Genomic DNA, 16,253 nt, shown 5'->3' on the forward strand with positions numbered 1-16,253 from the left:
CCTGTACATTTTGCAAGATGAAAAAGATTTCTGGAAATTGATTGAGCAACAATGTGAATGCACTAAACACTACTGAATTGTGCACTTAAAGTGGTTAAGATGGTAACTTGAGTTTTTAATCACAATTTTTGAAAGTTCCTTTCAAATTAAAAAATCTAATGCTGTAAATTAAGAAAAGAAAATCTGACCTCAAGTGTGCAATGGAAAGTAACTCATTGCCTAGTAGAGGCCCATAAGGTCTCTTTTTAACTCTAGAGGCTCTGGAATGAACTTGCTGGCTTTGGTGCTCAGAGCAGTGGGAACTATGCTGAGGTGAACCTGAAGCACGGTGGTGCCCACTGTCCAGCTGTCTCTCAGATTTTCCCTTTTCTTCTGAGGCACACATTTAACCTTTGGGTAAGCTCCATACCTTTATTCACAGAAGAGTGAAGTGTGAATTCACCTCCTCTTCTCCACTTTAATTCTTTAGGGCTTACCTGGGTAGTCTTTCTCCAGTATGACATCTCCTCTCTGTTCTCCCAAAGGTACCACATGTCAGTCCTTCACATTTCTAAAGCACATGCTATTAGCTGGTAGACAACCTTCCACATTCTAGCTTTTTTTTTTTTTTTTTTTTTTTTTTGCTTTTTTAGCTATCATTTTTTAACTGAGTCCGAAGTAGGTAGTTCTGAAAACTTTCTTTGGCCCACTCCAAACAAAACAAACTATAAAATGAGAAAATAACTGCTAGATTTGGGTTTTTGGCTTATCTTGTCTTCCTGCAGGGGCCCCAGAACCAGTATTTTTTCTGGAGCTAAATTTTCTTAATGTGGGTTGGCATTTATTAGAGAATTAAACAACCAATTGGATAAACTGCATCAGAAAGTTTTATTAGTTAATGAGTAATGACTATTTAGAGCTGTTCAGGAAAAAGTTAGGTACTTGATCACATCACTGGTTATGTGTGGTAAGAAGGAATTAATGATAGGACACCTGGTAATGGGTAGCAGAGAGCAAAAGTTAGATTGAATCACAAGGTGAAATTGCTTAGTGGCTAATGTTTAAGGTTATATCTATCAGAAGGATCATTATTAAAAATCTGCAGTAAATACCATAATTGCTCATCTGTAACTCTTTTACCCTTTAACTTTCATTTTCCCAGGAAACCATTATGATTTTGGATTAAGGTTTTTTTTTAGCAATGTAGATACCATGTTATAACTGCCTGTATACAGGAGGTAATATAAAATGAATGAACCATCTTCTTATATTTTCCTTTGTAGGGAAAATGGAAGAACTGAGTCAAGCCCTGGCTAGTAGCTTTTCTGTGTCTCAAGATCTGAATAGCACAGCTGCCCCACACCCTCGCCTGTCCCAGTACAAGTCCAAGTACAGTTCCCTGGAGCAGAGTGAGCGGCGTCAGCAGTTATTGGAACGGCAGAAATTGTAAGGGATGCTTTGACTCCCTGGCTTTTTTCTCCAGGCTGGGCATTGTGAACAGTTCAGAAAGCTCTAGGCTTGCTTCTACAGAACCCTCTTCAAAGTAGACCCTTTGTAGGTTGATCATGTTATCCACAAGGTTGGGAGGAATAAATCCTGGCAGAGGTAGATGTCTTTTACACCCAAAGCTTAGAAAAAAGATGAGGAAGTTTGAAAGTAAAACTTCAGTTATTTGGTTAATTTTTTTTTTCCTGGCAGCAGTACTGAGCTTTGTAATTTATGGACTTGAGAAAGTCATGCCCAGACTTCCACTCCCCACATTCCTTGTGTAGCTTCTCCCACATTCTGAATCCTGACCTTGGTGTGGCCTTCCTGTCTGTCTGCAGCCCAGATGTTTCTGTAGAGACCTTGGGAGCTCCAAACAAATAATTCCACAGGGAACTTGAGGAAATGTCTTCCATACATGTAATTCTCAGTGCCAAGATGAGCATACAGGAAAAGAAAGCAGGATAGGAATGTTTGAGGCTATGCTTCTCAGAAGGCAAGGTCTGTCCTTTTATTCTCAGTGCAACATGGTCTCTTCTGGGTAATCAGTTAAGGAATTGAAAATCAAGAGGAGCTGTTAACAGCTGCACAGTTTCTATACCATCTGCATTTTGCCCAGTGTTGCATCACTGCATGTATTTAGCAGAAATGGTTCCCTGTGGCCTCTGGGTTGCTTGCAAATTACCTTCTCAGATCACCCCATGCCCCCTCTTAAACAAAAAAAAAACCACTATAATTTATATATTTCAAATTTTGAACTATGAATACATGTAATGGATATATTACCTGTTGCAAAATAATTGGTGAAAAGTCTTCCTCCTAATTTTTTCCCCTTAGCTATTCAGTTTATCTCATTTTTTTTTAAAGTTGATATTGTGAACATGTCATTTTTTTTTTTTAATATATTCCATTGATTTTTTTACAGAGAGGAAGGGAGAGAGACAGAGAGCCAGAAACATCGATGAGAGAGAAACATCGATCAGCCGCCTCCTGCACATCTCTCACTGGGGATATGCCCGCAACCCAGGTACATGCCCTTGACCGGAATCGAACCGGGGACCCTTCAGTCCGCAGGCCGACGCTCCACCCACTGAGCCAAACCGGTTTCGGCCAGTTTATCTCATATTATTAGTTTCTTAGGTATCCTTTCAAAGATATTCTCTGCAAAATGAGCAAGTGTGATGACCTTTTTTTTTTTAATCCTGACCTGAGGATATGTTTTTTTTTTATTGATTTTAGAGAGAGAGAGGAAAGGAGAGAGAAAGAGAGGGAAACATCCATGTAAGGAGAAACATCGACTGGTATAGTCCCTGACTGGAAATGGAATCCATACCCTTTTGGTGACTAGAGCTACCTGGCCTGCAACCTTTTTTTTTTTAAGTATACGGTTCTGAACATTTAGCTAACAATGTTTTTTTGCAGAAATTGTATATCGTTAAGTTCCAGGTATTCTATTGAATGGACAGTTCATGATATAATAATCAAAGCAGTCCCCTACTGACGGGCATATGGGTAATTGCCTCTCTCTCTCTCTCTCTCTTTTTTTTTTTTTTAAATATATTTTTATTGATTTCAGAGAGGAAGGGAGGGGGAGAGATAGAAACATCAATGATGAGAGAATCATTGATCGGCTGCCTCCTGCAGGCCCCCTACTGGGGACTGAGCCCACAACCCAGGCATGTGCCCCTGACCAGAAGTGAACCTGGGACCCCTCAGTCCACAGGCCGGTGCTCTATCCACTGAGCCAAACCAACCAGGGCTTTCCTCTCTTTTTTTAATATGTTTTTTATTATTGATAGTATTACAGATATCTCCCTCCTCTCTTTAAAAATATATATATATTGATTTCAGAGAGGAAGGGAGAGAAAGAGAAACATCAATGAGAATCATTGATTGGCTGCCTCCTGCATGCCCCCTACTGAGGATCGAGCCTGCAACCCTGACCAAGAATTGAACTGTGATCCTGGTTCATAGGTCGGTGCTCAACCACTGAACAACACGGGCTGGGCAGGTTTTTTGTTTTTGTTTTTTTAGTTTCCTTCTCTTGTGCTTAAAACAATGCTTGGGAAATAACCACAGAAATGCATCCTTTTGTACATGTACAAGCACTCCAGCTCTTTCTTATCTATATACTAGAGGCCTGGTGCATGGATTCGTGCACATTGAAAGGAAATTAATTAGAAGAAATATTTTAATATTGCTATTCACCCTTTCTCTATAATAGAAGTGTCAACCAAATTCACAATCGACAATGACAGATTAGTGCCAGCAAGAGCTTTTATATGTATTGTGCATGCACAAGTCAGCTTAGCCTTTTATATATATAGAATAAACATGCTTAATTAGACCTGCTTTCTGATGTAGCTAAACTTTTTCCAGCCTAGTGAAGCACCCCAACTTCTCTTTCAGGTAATTGTCAGCAACACAGCAGTAAATATTAACACAAAGCAGATTATTATTGTAGCTCATGCAGGGAGAACAAAGGGTAAAATATTTAACTGCAGCAGTGTTTGACTATATTCTGCACAGTGAGAAAACCTGAAGTCATTTTCATGTTCCACCATTTCTTCTTTTCAGTCAGGTCAAGTTTCTAAATTTTCTAAATCTCTGTTTTCCGGCTAATGAAAATAAGATTCCACCAAGTCTCCTACTCCAGGACTTCTGTGAGGATCAAATGAGATGAGGCACGAGAAACCACTTCACAGACATTTGGTTAAAGTGTGAAATGTTTGCAGCTGGCTATAAAGCAAGTCATGTTCCTGGGCTGAAGAAACTCCAAGGAGGCTAGCTGTCTCTAGGGAGAGGAAGCTGGGCGTTGCTACGTGATGTCATTACCCGGCACCCACAGCGACCATTTCTGGTCCGGGCTGGGCTGTGGGCCGCATTTGGCGCCATGGGGTCTCGGCAGTGTTGGCTGCAATTTGATGGGCTGTCACTCTAGGGTGGTGGCGGGGCCTGTGTCCCACTTGGGGGGAGCCAAGTGTTGCTTTGTGGGCACCAGGTCCGCGGTGCCGTTTCTTTTTAAATGGCCAGTCCAAGTCATGGCAGCTCCAGCGTTGAGGTAGATATAAAAGGCTAAGTGATTGTCTGACTGGTAGCTATGATGCGCACTGACCACCAGGGGGCAGGAGCTGCTGAACTGCGGTGTCTTATTCTCTGGTGACGCACTCCAGAACCAGCGAGGAGAAAGCCCAATTCCAGGGTGCATCACCCGAGAACTGCCCTCGCACTCCAGGACCCCTAGGGGGATGTTGGAGAGCTGGTTTTGGCCCGATCCCCACAGACCAGGCCGAGGGACCCCACCTGCTGGAGGGACCCCGCTCACTCTGCAGACACCCTGCGAGCCATGGTGCCACCCCAGGTGTGTCTGGCCTATCTCGCCTAGTCCCGCCCTGCCAGCCACCTTCTAATTAATTTCCCTTCAATATGCATGAATCTGTGCACCAGGGCACTACTCTTGCCCTCTCTCATGTGCACCTTTATATGCATGAACACGTGTGTTTGAAAAAAAAACCAGCTGAGTTGGTCTCACTGCCTCAGTGCTTGATCTCTTAGTTGATTCTTATACAAGGATCAAACCTGCAACCTTGGTGTATCAGGATGACATTCTAACCAAGTGAGCTATTGGGCCAGGGCTACTTTACAAATCACTTTGGATCAGGTAGGTTATAAAGATTACTGTTCTTCCTTCTCATTTCCCAAACTTTGTACAATATGTAATTTTTTTTAAAAAAAGAAGAATATAATACCTGGCCGGCGTGGCTCGGTGGTTGAGCATCAACCTATGAACCAGGAGGTCATGGTTCGATTCCCATCAGGGCACATGCCTGGGTTGCAGGCTCATCACCAGTGTGGGGCATGTAGGAGGCAGCCAACCAATGATTCTCATCATCGATGTTTCTCTCTCCCCCTTTCCTCTCTGAAATCAATAAAAATATATTTTTTTAAAAAAAGAGGAAGATAACGATAGAGGGAAATGAGTAAGTTATTAAATTGTAAACTAAATGATTGTTTTTGAAAATTAGACAGGAGCTAGAGAAAGGCCTAGCTGCTCCTCATAAAACTGCTTAAAGCAGAAAGCCCTAGAAGCTGTCGTTTTAAAATTTTCACTTCTGCTTATGCCTTTTCTTTCTCTAGCAAGCGGCTGGATTATGTGAATCATGCCAGAAGACTGGCTGAAGATGACTGGACAGGGATGGAGAGTGAGGAAGAAGATAAGAAATATGATGAAGAAATGGACATTGACACTGGCAAGAAGTTACCAAAACGCTATGCTAATCAAGTGAGTATTCCAGAGATTAGGCCCAGCTAGTCCCAGTCCCTTTACTATGCATTCAGCCCCTACTGAAATAAATGTTGCCATAAAGAGAGGAGGAGGCAGGAAAAAGGAATGGAAACTGCAATGAAAATGCTGATGTTCAGTAAGTTTACAGATACAGAGAAGAGATGAAGAGTGCCCTGTGCCGACCAGGGCTCACTGATGGGTACTGTGAATAGTGAGTTTGGAAACCCTTACCCCTGGCTCACTACTGATATACTAATGGACTCCAGGCACTTGTCACTTCTTTAATAGTCATTGCATAGCTGTTCTGGATCGGACCTGCCCAGCCCAGCACTGCCCCACCACACCTCCCAGATTGGTAATCTTTCCCAAGCAGAGGACTAAGATGACAGTGTTGGATCTTCACATTCAGGTGGTAGGAAATGGGAAGTGTAGCTGCCCTTGAATATAAGGAGTCTGCATAGCCACCCAGGCTACCCAGTTGGGCCATGTGGGGCTGAGACCATGAAATAACAGATCACTATACAAACTTAGCTAATTGCCCTGTTGGTGCCAGAGAGGAAACCAATGTGGCTTGTGGAACCATATGGGGAAGCAGGCATGGAGACTGTCCAGTGCTCTAGGCAGTCCAGGTATTCCAGAAGGCAGGATATGGGTCCTAGAGTGGGTCCTACCCTGCTATTGTATCCTTCTTTCCATAGTCTATGTGTCTTGTCACCTCAGAATCTTCTCCCATCTTTAGAATATGGTTCCTGGGTTCACATACTCCCATCTTTCTTCTCTGCCTCAAATACAGCCCAGATAACATCCTCTATGACAGTTCTGTTCAGTAAGGCCCTTTGTTATGCTAGGCAATGCTGTGGGAAGGTAGACATGGGTCAGAAATAACCCTTATACTCCTGGAATAACTAGAATATGTTTTTTTGCTGTAAGAAAGTGAGATTAAGTTCTAACAGGCAAGGAGGCAGGGTTGTGAAATTGAGAAAAAGTTAGTAAACAAGGAGCCAGCTTTGAAACATAGATAGGACATTGATAGGCAGAGGTGCAGGGCATCCCAGGTAGCAGGAACAGGCTAAGCAAGAGCCCAGAGGTGGGAGAGGGGTATATGGTGTGTTCAGGAGTGATGAGAATGGGGCAGCATAGGGTGAGAGGAAGGAATATGGTAGAAATATGTGCAGGGGTATTGATTGTGTTTTAGATTGTGGGAACCACTGAAAATTTTTGAGCCAGAGACAAAGCTGGAACTTCATGTGAAGACACCCTCATAAATGTGTGGAAGGGTTGGAAGAGAAAGACTAGGGTAGGGAGCTTAGGTTTGCTAAAACAGTCTGATGATAGGCAATGAAGATGGGAAGGAAATGAGGTCATGAGTATGAGAAATGTCAAAATGTTGCCAGGAAGAATGGACAGAATTTAGCAGTAGACTGGATAGAAGAGGCACTGTGAGAAGTGATTAAGGGTTTAAATTCTGAGGTCACATAGACCTGACCTCAAAGCCAGGCTCTTTGTTGACCTTGAGCAAGTTACTTAACCACTCTAAGTCTCTCAGGTTTCTTATCTGTAAAATGGGGGATAGTAATAGTATCTATCTCATAGAATTGTTAGGTGGATTAAATGAGGTAGTGTACCTTAAATACCTAGCCCAGAGCCTATAATAAATGCCCCATGAGTATTAGCTGCTACTACTGTTTTGTTTTGTGTGTTTTTTTTAAATACATTTTATTGATTTTTTACAGAGAGGACGGAAGAGGGATAGAGAGTTAGAAACATCGATGAGAGAGAAACATCGATCAGCTGCCTCCTGCACACCCCCTACTGGGGATGTGCCCACAACCAAGGTACATGCCCTTGACTGGAATCGAACCCGGGACCCTTCAGTCCACAGGCTGACGCTCTATCCACTGAGCCAAACCGGTTAGGGCTACAACTGTTTTTTAAATAGCTACATCTATATAATAAAAGCCTAAGAGACCATTAAGGCGGAACAACCAGAACAACCAGTCACTATGATGCACACTGACCACCAGGGGGCAGACGCTTAATGCAGGAGCTGCCCCCGGGTGGTCAGTGCGCTCCCACAGGGGGAGCACTGCTCAGCCAGAAGCCGGGTTCACAGCTGGCGAGTGCAGCGGCAGTGACGGGAGCCTCTCCCGCCTCCATGACAGCACTAAGGAGCAGCGAGCCAAGCAGTAAGGAGCAGCGGGCAGTAAGGAGTTAGGGGTCCTGCGAGAGTGCGCAGGCTGGGCTGAGGGGACATCCCCTCCCCCACCCCCCGTGCACGAAGTTCATGCACCAGGCCTCTAGTTGAGATATAATTCACCTACCATATAATTCACGCATGTATAGTGTACAATTCAGTGTTTATTAGTGTATTCATAGGGATGTTCAACTATCACCATTCCAGACCATCTTCATCATCCCCAAAGAAACCTCATCCCCATTAGCAGTCCATCTCCATTCCTCCTTTTCCCCAGCCCTAGCAATCACCTATATCTCCTTTCTGTTTCTATGGATATGCCTATTCTGGACATTTCATATAATTGGAATCATACAAGATGTGTCCTTTTATGTGTCAGTTGTTTCACTCAGCATGATGTTTTCAAAGTTCATCTGTGTTGTAGCATGTGTTCATTTTTGTGAACACATTTTCTTTATCCATTCATCAGTTGATGGCCATTTAAGTTATTTCCACTTTTTGGCTATCATGACCTGCTCTAAACATTCATTTACAAGTTTTTGCATGGTCATGTTTTCATTTCTCTTGGATATATACCTGGGAGTGGAATTACTAGGTAATTCTATGTTTAATCTTTTGCATACTGCCAAACTATTTTTCTAAGTGACTGCACCATTTTATATTTTCACCAATGGCATATGAGAGTTCCAATTTCTTCACATGTTTGTCAATACTTTGTCGTGTGTGTGTGTGTGTGTGTGTGTGTGTGTGTGTATTTTTTATTTCAGAGAGGAAGGGAGAGGGAGAGAGACAGATACATCAATGATGAGAGAAAATCATCTATTGGGTGCCTCCTGCATGCCCCCTACTGGGGATCAAGCCTGCAACCAAGCATGTACCCTGACTGGAAATTGAACTGTGTCCTCCTGGTTCATGGGTCAACACTCAACCACTGAGCCACACCGGCCAGGCTACTCTTGCTTCTTAGAGGCTTTGTTTAGACCTTTGTCTACCTAATGGTGTATTTAACTTCATGTTTAGGTGGCGTTCCAAATCAGCACTTTTATTATGCCACAGCACTGGAGGTGTTCAAGCTCTAGACACTTTTTTGTCTTTTTCTTTTTCCCCAGAGGAAGAAAATTTTTATTTTGGGCTATAAATTATAGTAATCTATTTTTCCGGTTTTTGGTTGGATTACCTTTGAGCCTTTTGCCTTCTGTAGGATCTATAACAAGTCAGGTGATAGGTGATTTCATCTGCCAAGTCCTTGCTTTTAATAGCATCCTCAAATGAGGCTTTCCATAAAGTGATGAGAGTACACAGATAGGATTGGAAAGGAAAAAAAGGCATTCATCATAGTAGGAATTAATCTATTCATCTAAAGTAGGAATTAATTTTTAAAATAAATGCTCTATTTTATAAATAACACTTATTACATTGTGGGTTTTTTTTAATAATTTTTATTTTATTTTATTTTTTTATTTTTTATTTTTTTGGTTAATCCTCACCCAAGGATATTCTTCCATTGATTTATAGGGAGAGTAGAAGCGAAAGGGAAAGACAAAGAGATACATTGATGTGTGAGAAACACATCGATTGGTTGCCTCCTGGCCGGGGAGGAGGCATGTACCCTGACTGGAAATTGAACTGTGTCCTCCTGGTTCATGGGTCAACACTCAACCACTGAGCTACACCGGCCAGGCTACTCTTGCTTCTAAGAGAAATCGAACCCTGGACCCTTTGGTCCACAGGCTGACATTCTATCCACTGAGCCAAACCAGCTAGGGCTATAATAATTCTTTATTGTTGAAAGTATTACATGTGTCCCCTTTTTTCCTCCATTGACCCCCTACCACCACCCCAGGCCTTCAGCACCCTATTGTCTGTGTCCATGGGTTATGCATATATGCATACCAAATCTTTGGTTGATTACCTCCCACCCACCCACTCTCCCCCACCTTCCCTCTGAGATTCCGCACTCTGTTTCATGCTTCCATGTCTCTGGATCTACTCTGTTCCTTCGGTTTATTTTGTTACTTAGATTCCACATATGAGTGGATGTTTATTTTGTTACTTAGATTCCACATATGAGTGGATACTTGACTTTCTCTGACTGGCTTATTTCACTTAGCATGATACTCTCCAGATCCCTCCATGTTGTCTCAAAGGGTAGAAGAGTCTTCTTTTTTACTGTTGCATAGTATTCCATGGTATAAATGTACCACAGCTTTTTTATCCACTCATCTATTGATGGGCAATTAGGCTGTTTCCAGATCTTAGCTATTGTAAATTGTGCTGCTATGAACGTAGGGGTGCATATATTCTTTCTGATTGGTGTTTCGGGTTTCTTAGGATATATTCCTAGAAGTGGGATCACTAGGTCAAATGGGAGTTCCATATTTAATTTTTCGAGGAAACTCCATACAGTTTTCCATAATGGGTATCTAGAACTGGTTGCACCAGTCTGCATTCCCACCAGCAGTGTACTAGGGTTCCCTTTTCTCCACATCCTTGCCAGCGCTTGTCATTTGTTTATTTGTTGATGGTAGACATTCTGACAGGTTACATTTTCATCTTTTATACTATTTTCCTAGTAAATGCTCAGGTCTGACATGATGGACAGTTGTGTGTACTTGGTCAGAGTATAAGTAAAGGATTTCAGATCCATTAGAGGCCCACTCTGGGCCCCTCCTCGTCTGAAGGTCTGTTTCTCAGTCTGGTCCATGGTCATGGTGGCTTGTCTCTGGCAGCCGACCTTTATTACCGAGGAAAATAGAGTCATTTCTGTTACTGGACAACTGCTAAGTCACACTCTGAGGAGCCTATGCAGGCCTCTGCCACAAGCCCGAACTGCACACTCCTAGCAGGGGATGCTACATCAGACCAGAGGTCCTGGTGAGGGCTTGTTGCACCAGGCTTATGTGGTTTTCACTTCACTCTTAACACACCAATACTTCTGTGGAATTTGTTCCTTAAGGACACCTATGGCAAAGTCTTATCTCTGGTATAAGTTAAAAATAGTTTTAAAAACCTGAAAATAACAAAAAGTGTCAGGAGGTAGCCTGGATATAGAGGTGACAGGTGTCCCACCCGCTAGCCTCTGAGGCAGTTTGTGGCCTCGGTGTTAGGAAAACAGAATTTCTCACTTAAGCTGGCTGTGCTCCACCGAAAGCCCTGGGCTGGAGGAGACCCTTCGGCATCTGTAAGGCCCAGGATGCAGACTTCCACTTTATAAATGGGAAACAAACTTTACATGTGCGTTAAAAGGTACATGCCAGATACTTTAAGGATACATGGAACGCCTTGGTTTCTACTTATGTGAATGGATGTGCCTGCTAACTGGACCAGGTAAGGTTTGCTGGTGTTGGGGCTGGCAGACTGACCAGGCCCCTGAAAGCAGCGATGTTCTCCACTCACTCAACACTTGCTCATTCAGGCTAAACCCTTATTGTCTGCCAGATGTTGGCTCCTTTCCTCATCATAGAAGTGAATAGTGTGTCCCAGCCTATTTCTGAAATCATTTCTCAACTGTGTGGTTTGGGGAAAGGAGTGAACTTGTCCCAATGAGTGAACTTCCTGCAGAAGTAACTGAGTTGTGCTGCAGGGGTGAGGGTAGGTGTGCCCCATCATTGGGCCCTGGTCACAGCTCCCGATCAGATCTGCAGGCTTGGGAATAACTGAGCTGGGTGGAGCCCTCGCCCAAACCTGACCCTGGAAGCCTTGGAGCAGCAGTCCAGTTTCTGTCCTCCACCTAAGCTGCTGGCACAGTATCTTATGTAACAAAAATATAAAATTGGGGAATTTTCTGATTTCAGTGCAAGTATATTTGTTTATTTTTTTAATTAAATCTTTATTGTTCAGATTATTACAGTTGTTCCTCTTTTTCCCCCCATAGCTCCCCTATAACCGGTCCCCCCCTACCCCAGCTCTCACCCCCCCCCGCCCCCACCAACTGTCCTCATCCATAGGTGCACGATTTTTGTCCAGTCTCTTCCCGCATCCTCCACACCCTTTTCCCCTCCAAGAATAGTCAGTCCACCCCCTTTCTATGCCCCTGATTCTATTATAATCACCAGTTTATTCTGTTCATCAGATTATTTATTCACTTGATTTTTAGATTCACTTGTTGATAGATGTGTATTTGTTGTTCATAATTTGTATCTTTACCTTTTTCTTCTTCCTCTTCTTAAAGGATACCTTTCAGCATTTCATATAATCCTGGTTTGGTAGTGGTGAACTCCTTTAGCTTTTCCTTATCTGTGAAGCTCTTTATCTGACCTTCAATTCCGAATGATAGCTTTGCTGGATAAAGTAATCTTGGTTGTAGGTTCTTGGTATTCATCACTTTGAATATTTCTTGCCACTCCCTTCTGGCCTGCAAAGTTTCTGTTGAGAAATCCGCTGACAGTCGTATGGGTATTCCCTTGTCGGTAACTGACTGTCTTCCTCTTGCTGCTTTTAAGATTCTCTCTTTGTCTTTTGCTCTTGGCATTTTAATTATGATGTGTCTTGGTGTGGTCCTCTTTGGATTCCTTTTGTTTGGGGTTCTCTGTGCTTCCTGGACTTGTAAGTCTATTTCTTTCACCAGGTAGGGGAAGTTTTCTGTCATTATTTCTTCAAATAGGTTATCAATATCTTGCTCTCTCTCTTCTTCTGGCACCCCTATAATTCGGATGTTGGTGCACTTGAAGTTGTCCCAGAGGCTCCTTACACTATCTTCGTATTTTTGGATTCTTTTTTCATTTTGCTTTTCCGGTTGGGTGTTTTTTGCTTCTTCGTATTTCAAATCTTTGACTTGATTCTTGAGATCCTCTAGTCTGCTGTTGGAACTCTGTATAATATCCTTTATTTCAGTCAGTGTATGCTTAATTTCTAGTTGGTTCTTTTTCATAACCTCGAGGGTCTCACTAGATTTCTTGAGGGTCTCACTACATTTATCGGCAGTCTCACCAGACCTTTTGAGAATCTTACTAAATTTATCGGTGGTTTCTAGAAAATTCTTGAAACACCTTAAAAGTGTGGTCTTGAACTCTATATCCAGTCGTTTGCTTTCCTCCATTTCTGTCATTTGTGACCTGTTTCTTTGTCTCCACATTTTTTATGCTTCCCTGTGTTGGTAGAGTGACTTTCTGTGCTAGGTGTTCTATAGGGCCCAGTGGCTCAGCCTCCCTAATTACCTGAGGTGGCCACTCTTGGTGCACCCCTTTGTGGGCTTTGTGCACAGTCTTTTTGTACTTAAGCCTTGATTGTTGTAGGTATCACTGGGAGGAATTGACCTCCAGGCCAATTGTCTGTGAGAATCAGCTGTATCTGCAGTGGGAGAACTTCTGTGCTGAAGACACCCTTCTGGGGCAATACTTGCTTCAGTGGGGCTTTGGTGCTCACTGAGTCTGCCCCCTGAGTGTGTCCCTTATGGATCTGAGGAGTTGTAATCTGGATGGTCCCACTCTAACCACTGGGTACACTGGCTCTTGGATCTAAGGAGGTGCTAATTTAGCCTCTGCCTGAGGCTACCCAGCAGGAGCTATGGAGAGATCTGCAGATTCCTCTTCTTTGTTTGGGTTTTGGAAGTGCCCAGATGAGGCCCAGCTGTGAAGCAATGCAAGCTGCTGCGGGGCCTTGGGCCTTCTCTTGGAAGTTCTGGGTCTGTCTGGCCCAGCTGCAGTTTGTTAGGTAATTTTCAGATTGCAAAGGGCCAGGCCTTTCATATGCAAAAGCCTCTGCGCACAGCTTGGGTGGGGCAGGGTCTCGGGATCAACAGAGTGGAGCAAGCAGCTATGGCTGATCCTCAGCACTGCCCTAAGGGGCCCTGCTCTCACTGTCCCGGTAATTGCTGCAAGCACCTCTGAGAGAAAGCCGCCCTCGAGTTCTGAGTTCTGCCCGCTGCCAGACAGTCCAGTTTCTCCCATATGAGTCTCGGTCCCAGAGACTCACCCAGAACTGGAGTTCAGAGCAGTCGGGGGCTTGTGACTCCCTCACGATCAGAAAGACAGCCGCGTCCTCAGTTGGCAGCCCTTTCCGCGTGCACCTCCGTACCTCTGCACTTCCGCACCTCCTCTGAGTCTCAGTGTGCTTTTCTCTTTCCTTCTAGTTGTAGAATTTCCACTCAGCCAGCCTTCCTGTGGTTCTGGGTGGTGTCCGTTTTGTCTTTTAATTGTATTTTTGAATTTGTTGTGCGAGGCAGCAGTTCCCGGTATTTACCTATGCTGCCATCTTGGTTTCTCTCGCAAGTAAATTTAATATTAAGAGGAAGTTAAGGCCCTAGCTGGTCTGGCTCAGTGATAGAGTGTCAGCCTGTGGTCAAGGGCACATGCTCAAGTTGCAGGATCAATCCCCAGTAGGTGGCATGCAAGAGGCAGCCAATCAGTGATTCCCTCTCAACATTGATGTTTCTGTCTACCTCTCCCTTCCTCTCTGAAATTAGTAAAAAAGAATACGCACACGCACACACTAATGGCCTGGTGCACAAAATTCCTGTGGGAGGGGGGATGTGTCCCTCAGCCCGGCCTGTACCCTCTCCAATCTGGGACATCCCTCTCGTAATCCAGGACTGCTGGCTCCTAACCGCTCACCTGCCTGCCTGATCGCCCCTAACCATTTTGCCTGCCGGCCTGCTCGCCCCCAACTGCCCCCGACCCCCCGCCACTGGCCTGCTCGCCGCCATTCCCCCCGGCCCCCACCGCCAGCCTCATCACCCTAAACTGCCCTCCCCTCCTAACCTGATCGCCCCTAACTGTCTCTGCCTCAGCCCTGCCACCATGGCTTTGTGCTGAAGGTCTCCCGGTCTAATTAGCATATTACCCTTTTATTTGTATAGATTTTTTTTTAATATATTTTATTGATTTTTTACAGAGAGGAAGGGAGAGAGATAGAGAGTTAGAAACATCGATGAGAGAGAAACATCGATCAGCTGCTTCCTGCAATCTCCTACCGGGGATGTGCCCGCAACCCAGGTACGTGCCCTTGATCGGAATCGAACCTGGGACCTTTCAGTCCGCAGGCCAACACTCTATCCACTGAGCCAAACCAGTTTCGGCAGATTTTTTTTTTAAGTTAAGTTTTCTCTTGATGTTAGGCAACTCCTGGGTTCCTCCATCTTTTGGTCATTGGGAGTGTGGCAGGTAGACGGCTTCTGGGGAGGGAACTTCTCCCTGTATAGGCGACACTCTGAATTGGTGTCATACCACTAGGTTCTTTTACTTTTTTGATAGTATCATTGAGGCAGCACAGAAGTTTTAAATTTTGTGTGGTCTAATTTATCTTTTTTTTTAAGTATATTTTTATTTTTATTTTTTAGAGAGGAAGAGAGAGAAACATGTGCTCTGATTAAGAATCGAACCGTGACTTCCTGGTTCATAGGTTGATGTTCAACCACTGAGCCACACCACCAGGCTAATTTATTTTTTTGTTGTTTTTATAAAAAATATATTTTACTGATTTTTTTTACAGAGAGGAAGGGAGAGGGATAGAGTTAGAAACATCGATGAGAGAGAAACATCGATCAGCTGCCTCCTACACACCCCCTACTGGGGTTGTGCCCCAACCAAGGTACATGTCCTTGACTGGAATCAAACCTGGGACCCTTGAGTCCGCAGGCTGACACTCTATCCACTGAGCCAAACTGGTTAGGGCTCTTTTTTGTTTTGTTGCTTGTTCTTTTAGTGTTATATTACTACTCTTCTTTAAGGTTGTGTTGATTATGCCTTGGGTTTAAGATTTAGTAGCAGAGATAGTGGTGATGCAGTTAGCAGGGCTAGAGAATGCAGAAGGGGGAGGGTGTGTGTTTTAGGGTTGGGAAATACTTGGGCAACAGAAGGCAGTAAATTCCACTTTTTATATACTATACTGAGTTTAAGGTACAGAGAAGACAAAGGAAAAAAGAAATATTAAATGGCCAGCTTGAAATATATGTCTGCAGGAAAGGAAGGAAATCTGGACTAGAAAAAGAAGGCAATTGTGAGGCATCCTGTTAGAATGATAAGTGAAGCTACAGAAATAGATGAGATCTACCCCGAAGGGGGCAGCATCTAAGAGAAAAGGGGGGCATAAACAAACAGCCTCCTGAAGATTATTTACCTGTTTTGGGGGAGTGTGTGGAGGAATATTTGGAGGGAAAAACAGTATCACTGTCATAGGGACAAGGGAACATATAGCAAGGAGAAGGATGTGACTGGTATTATCACACAGGAAGTGGAAGCAGGAGCATAAGGAGAATAGGGAAGAGACGCTTGGTACAAAGAAGTCACTGATGGTCTTTAGCAGGGATGAGGGGTAGCAAATTTGCACTGAGGGTGTCAGTAGCTGGGAAGACAGCAACGATTGCCCTAATTT

At 43.8% G+C, this 16,253-nt stretch overlaps 1 protein-coding gene across 4 annotated transcripts in view; it reads left to right on the forward strand.

The window, feature by feature from the left end:
* Positions 1-16,253, forward strand: part of SNUPN (snurportin 1) — a 46,190-nt gene that overhangs the window by 855 nt on the left and 29,082 nt on the right. For 2 of the 4 annotated variants that reach the window (XM_081084596.1, XM_081084597.1), the window contains exons 2-3: positions 1,263-1,425; positions 5,602-5,746. In XM_081084596.1, coding sequence (XP_080940722.1) covers positions 1,268-1,425; positions 5,602-5,746 — 303 coding nt within the window. In that variant the 5' untranslated portion in view covers positions 1,263-1,267. Of the gene's footprint in view, positions 1-1,262; positions 1,426-2,389; positions 2,492-5,601; positions 5,747-16,253 lie in introns of those variants that run through there. The other 2 variants (XM_081084599.1, XM_081084598.1) reach the window with 2 other exon arrangements.

This window comes from Myotis nattereri, assembly GCF_964212035.1.
Source record: "Myotis nattereri genome assembly, chromosome: 1".
Lineage (NCBI taxonomy): Eukaryota > Metazoa > Chordata > Mammalia > Chiroptera > Vespertilionidae > Myotis > Myotis nattereri.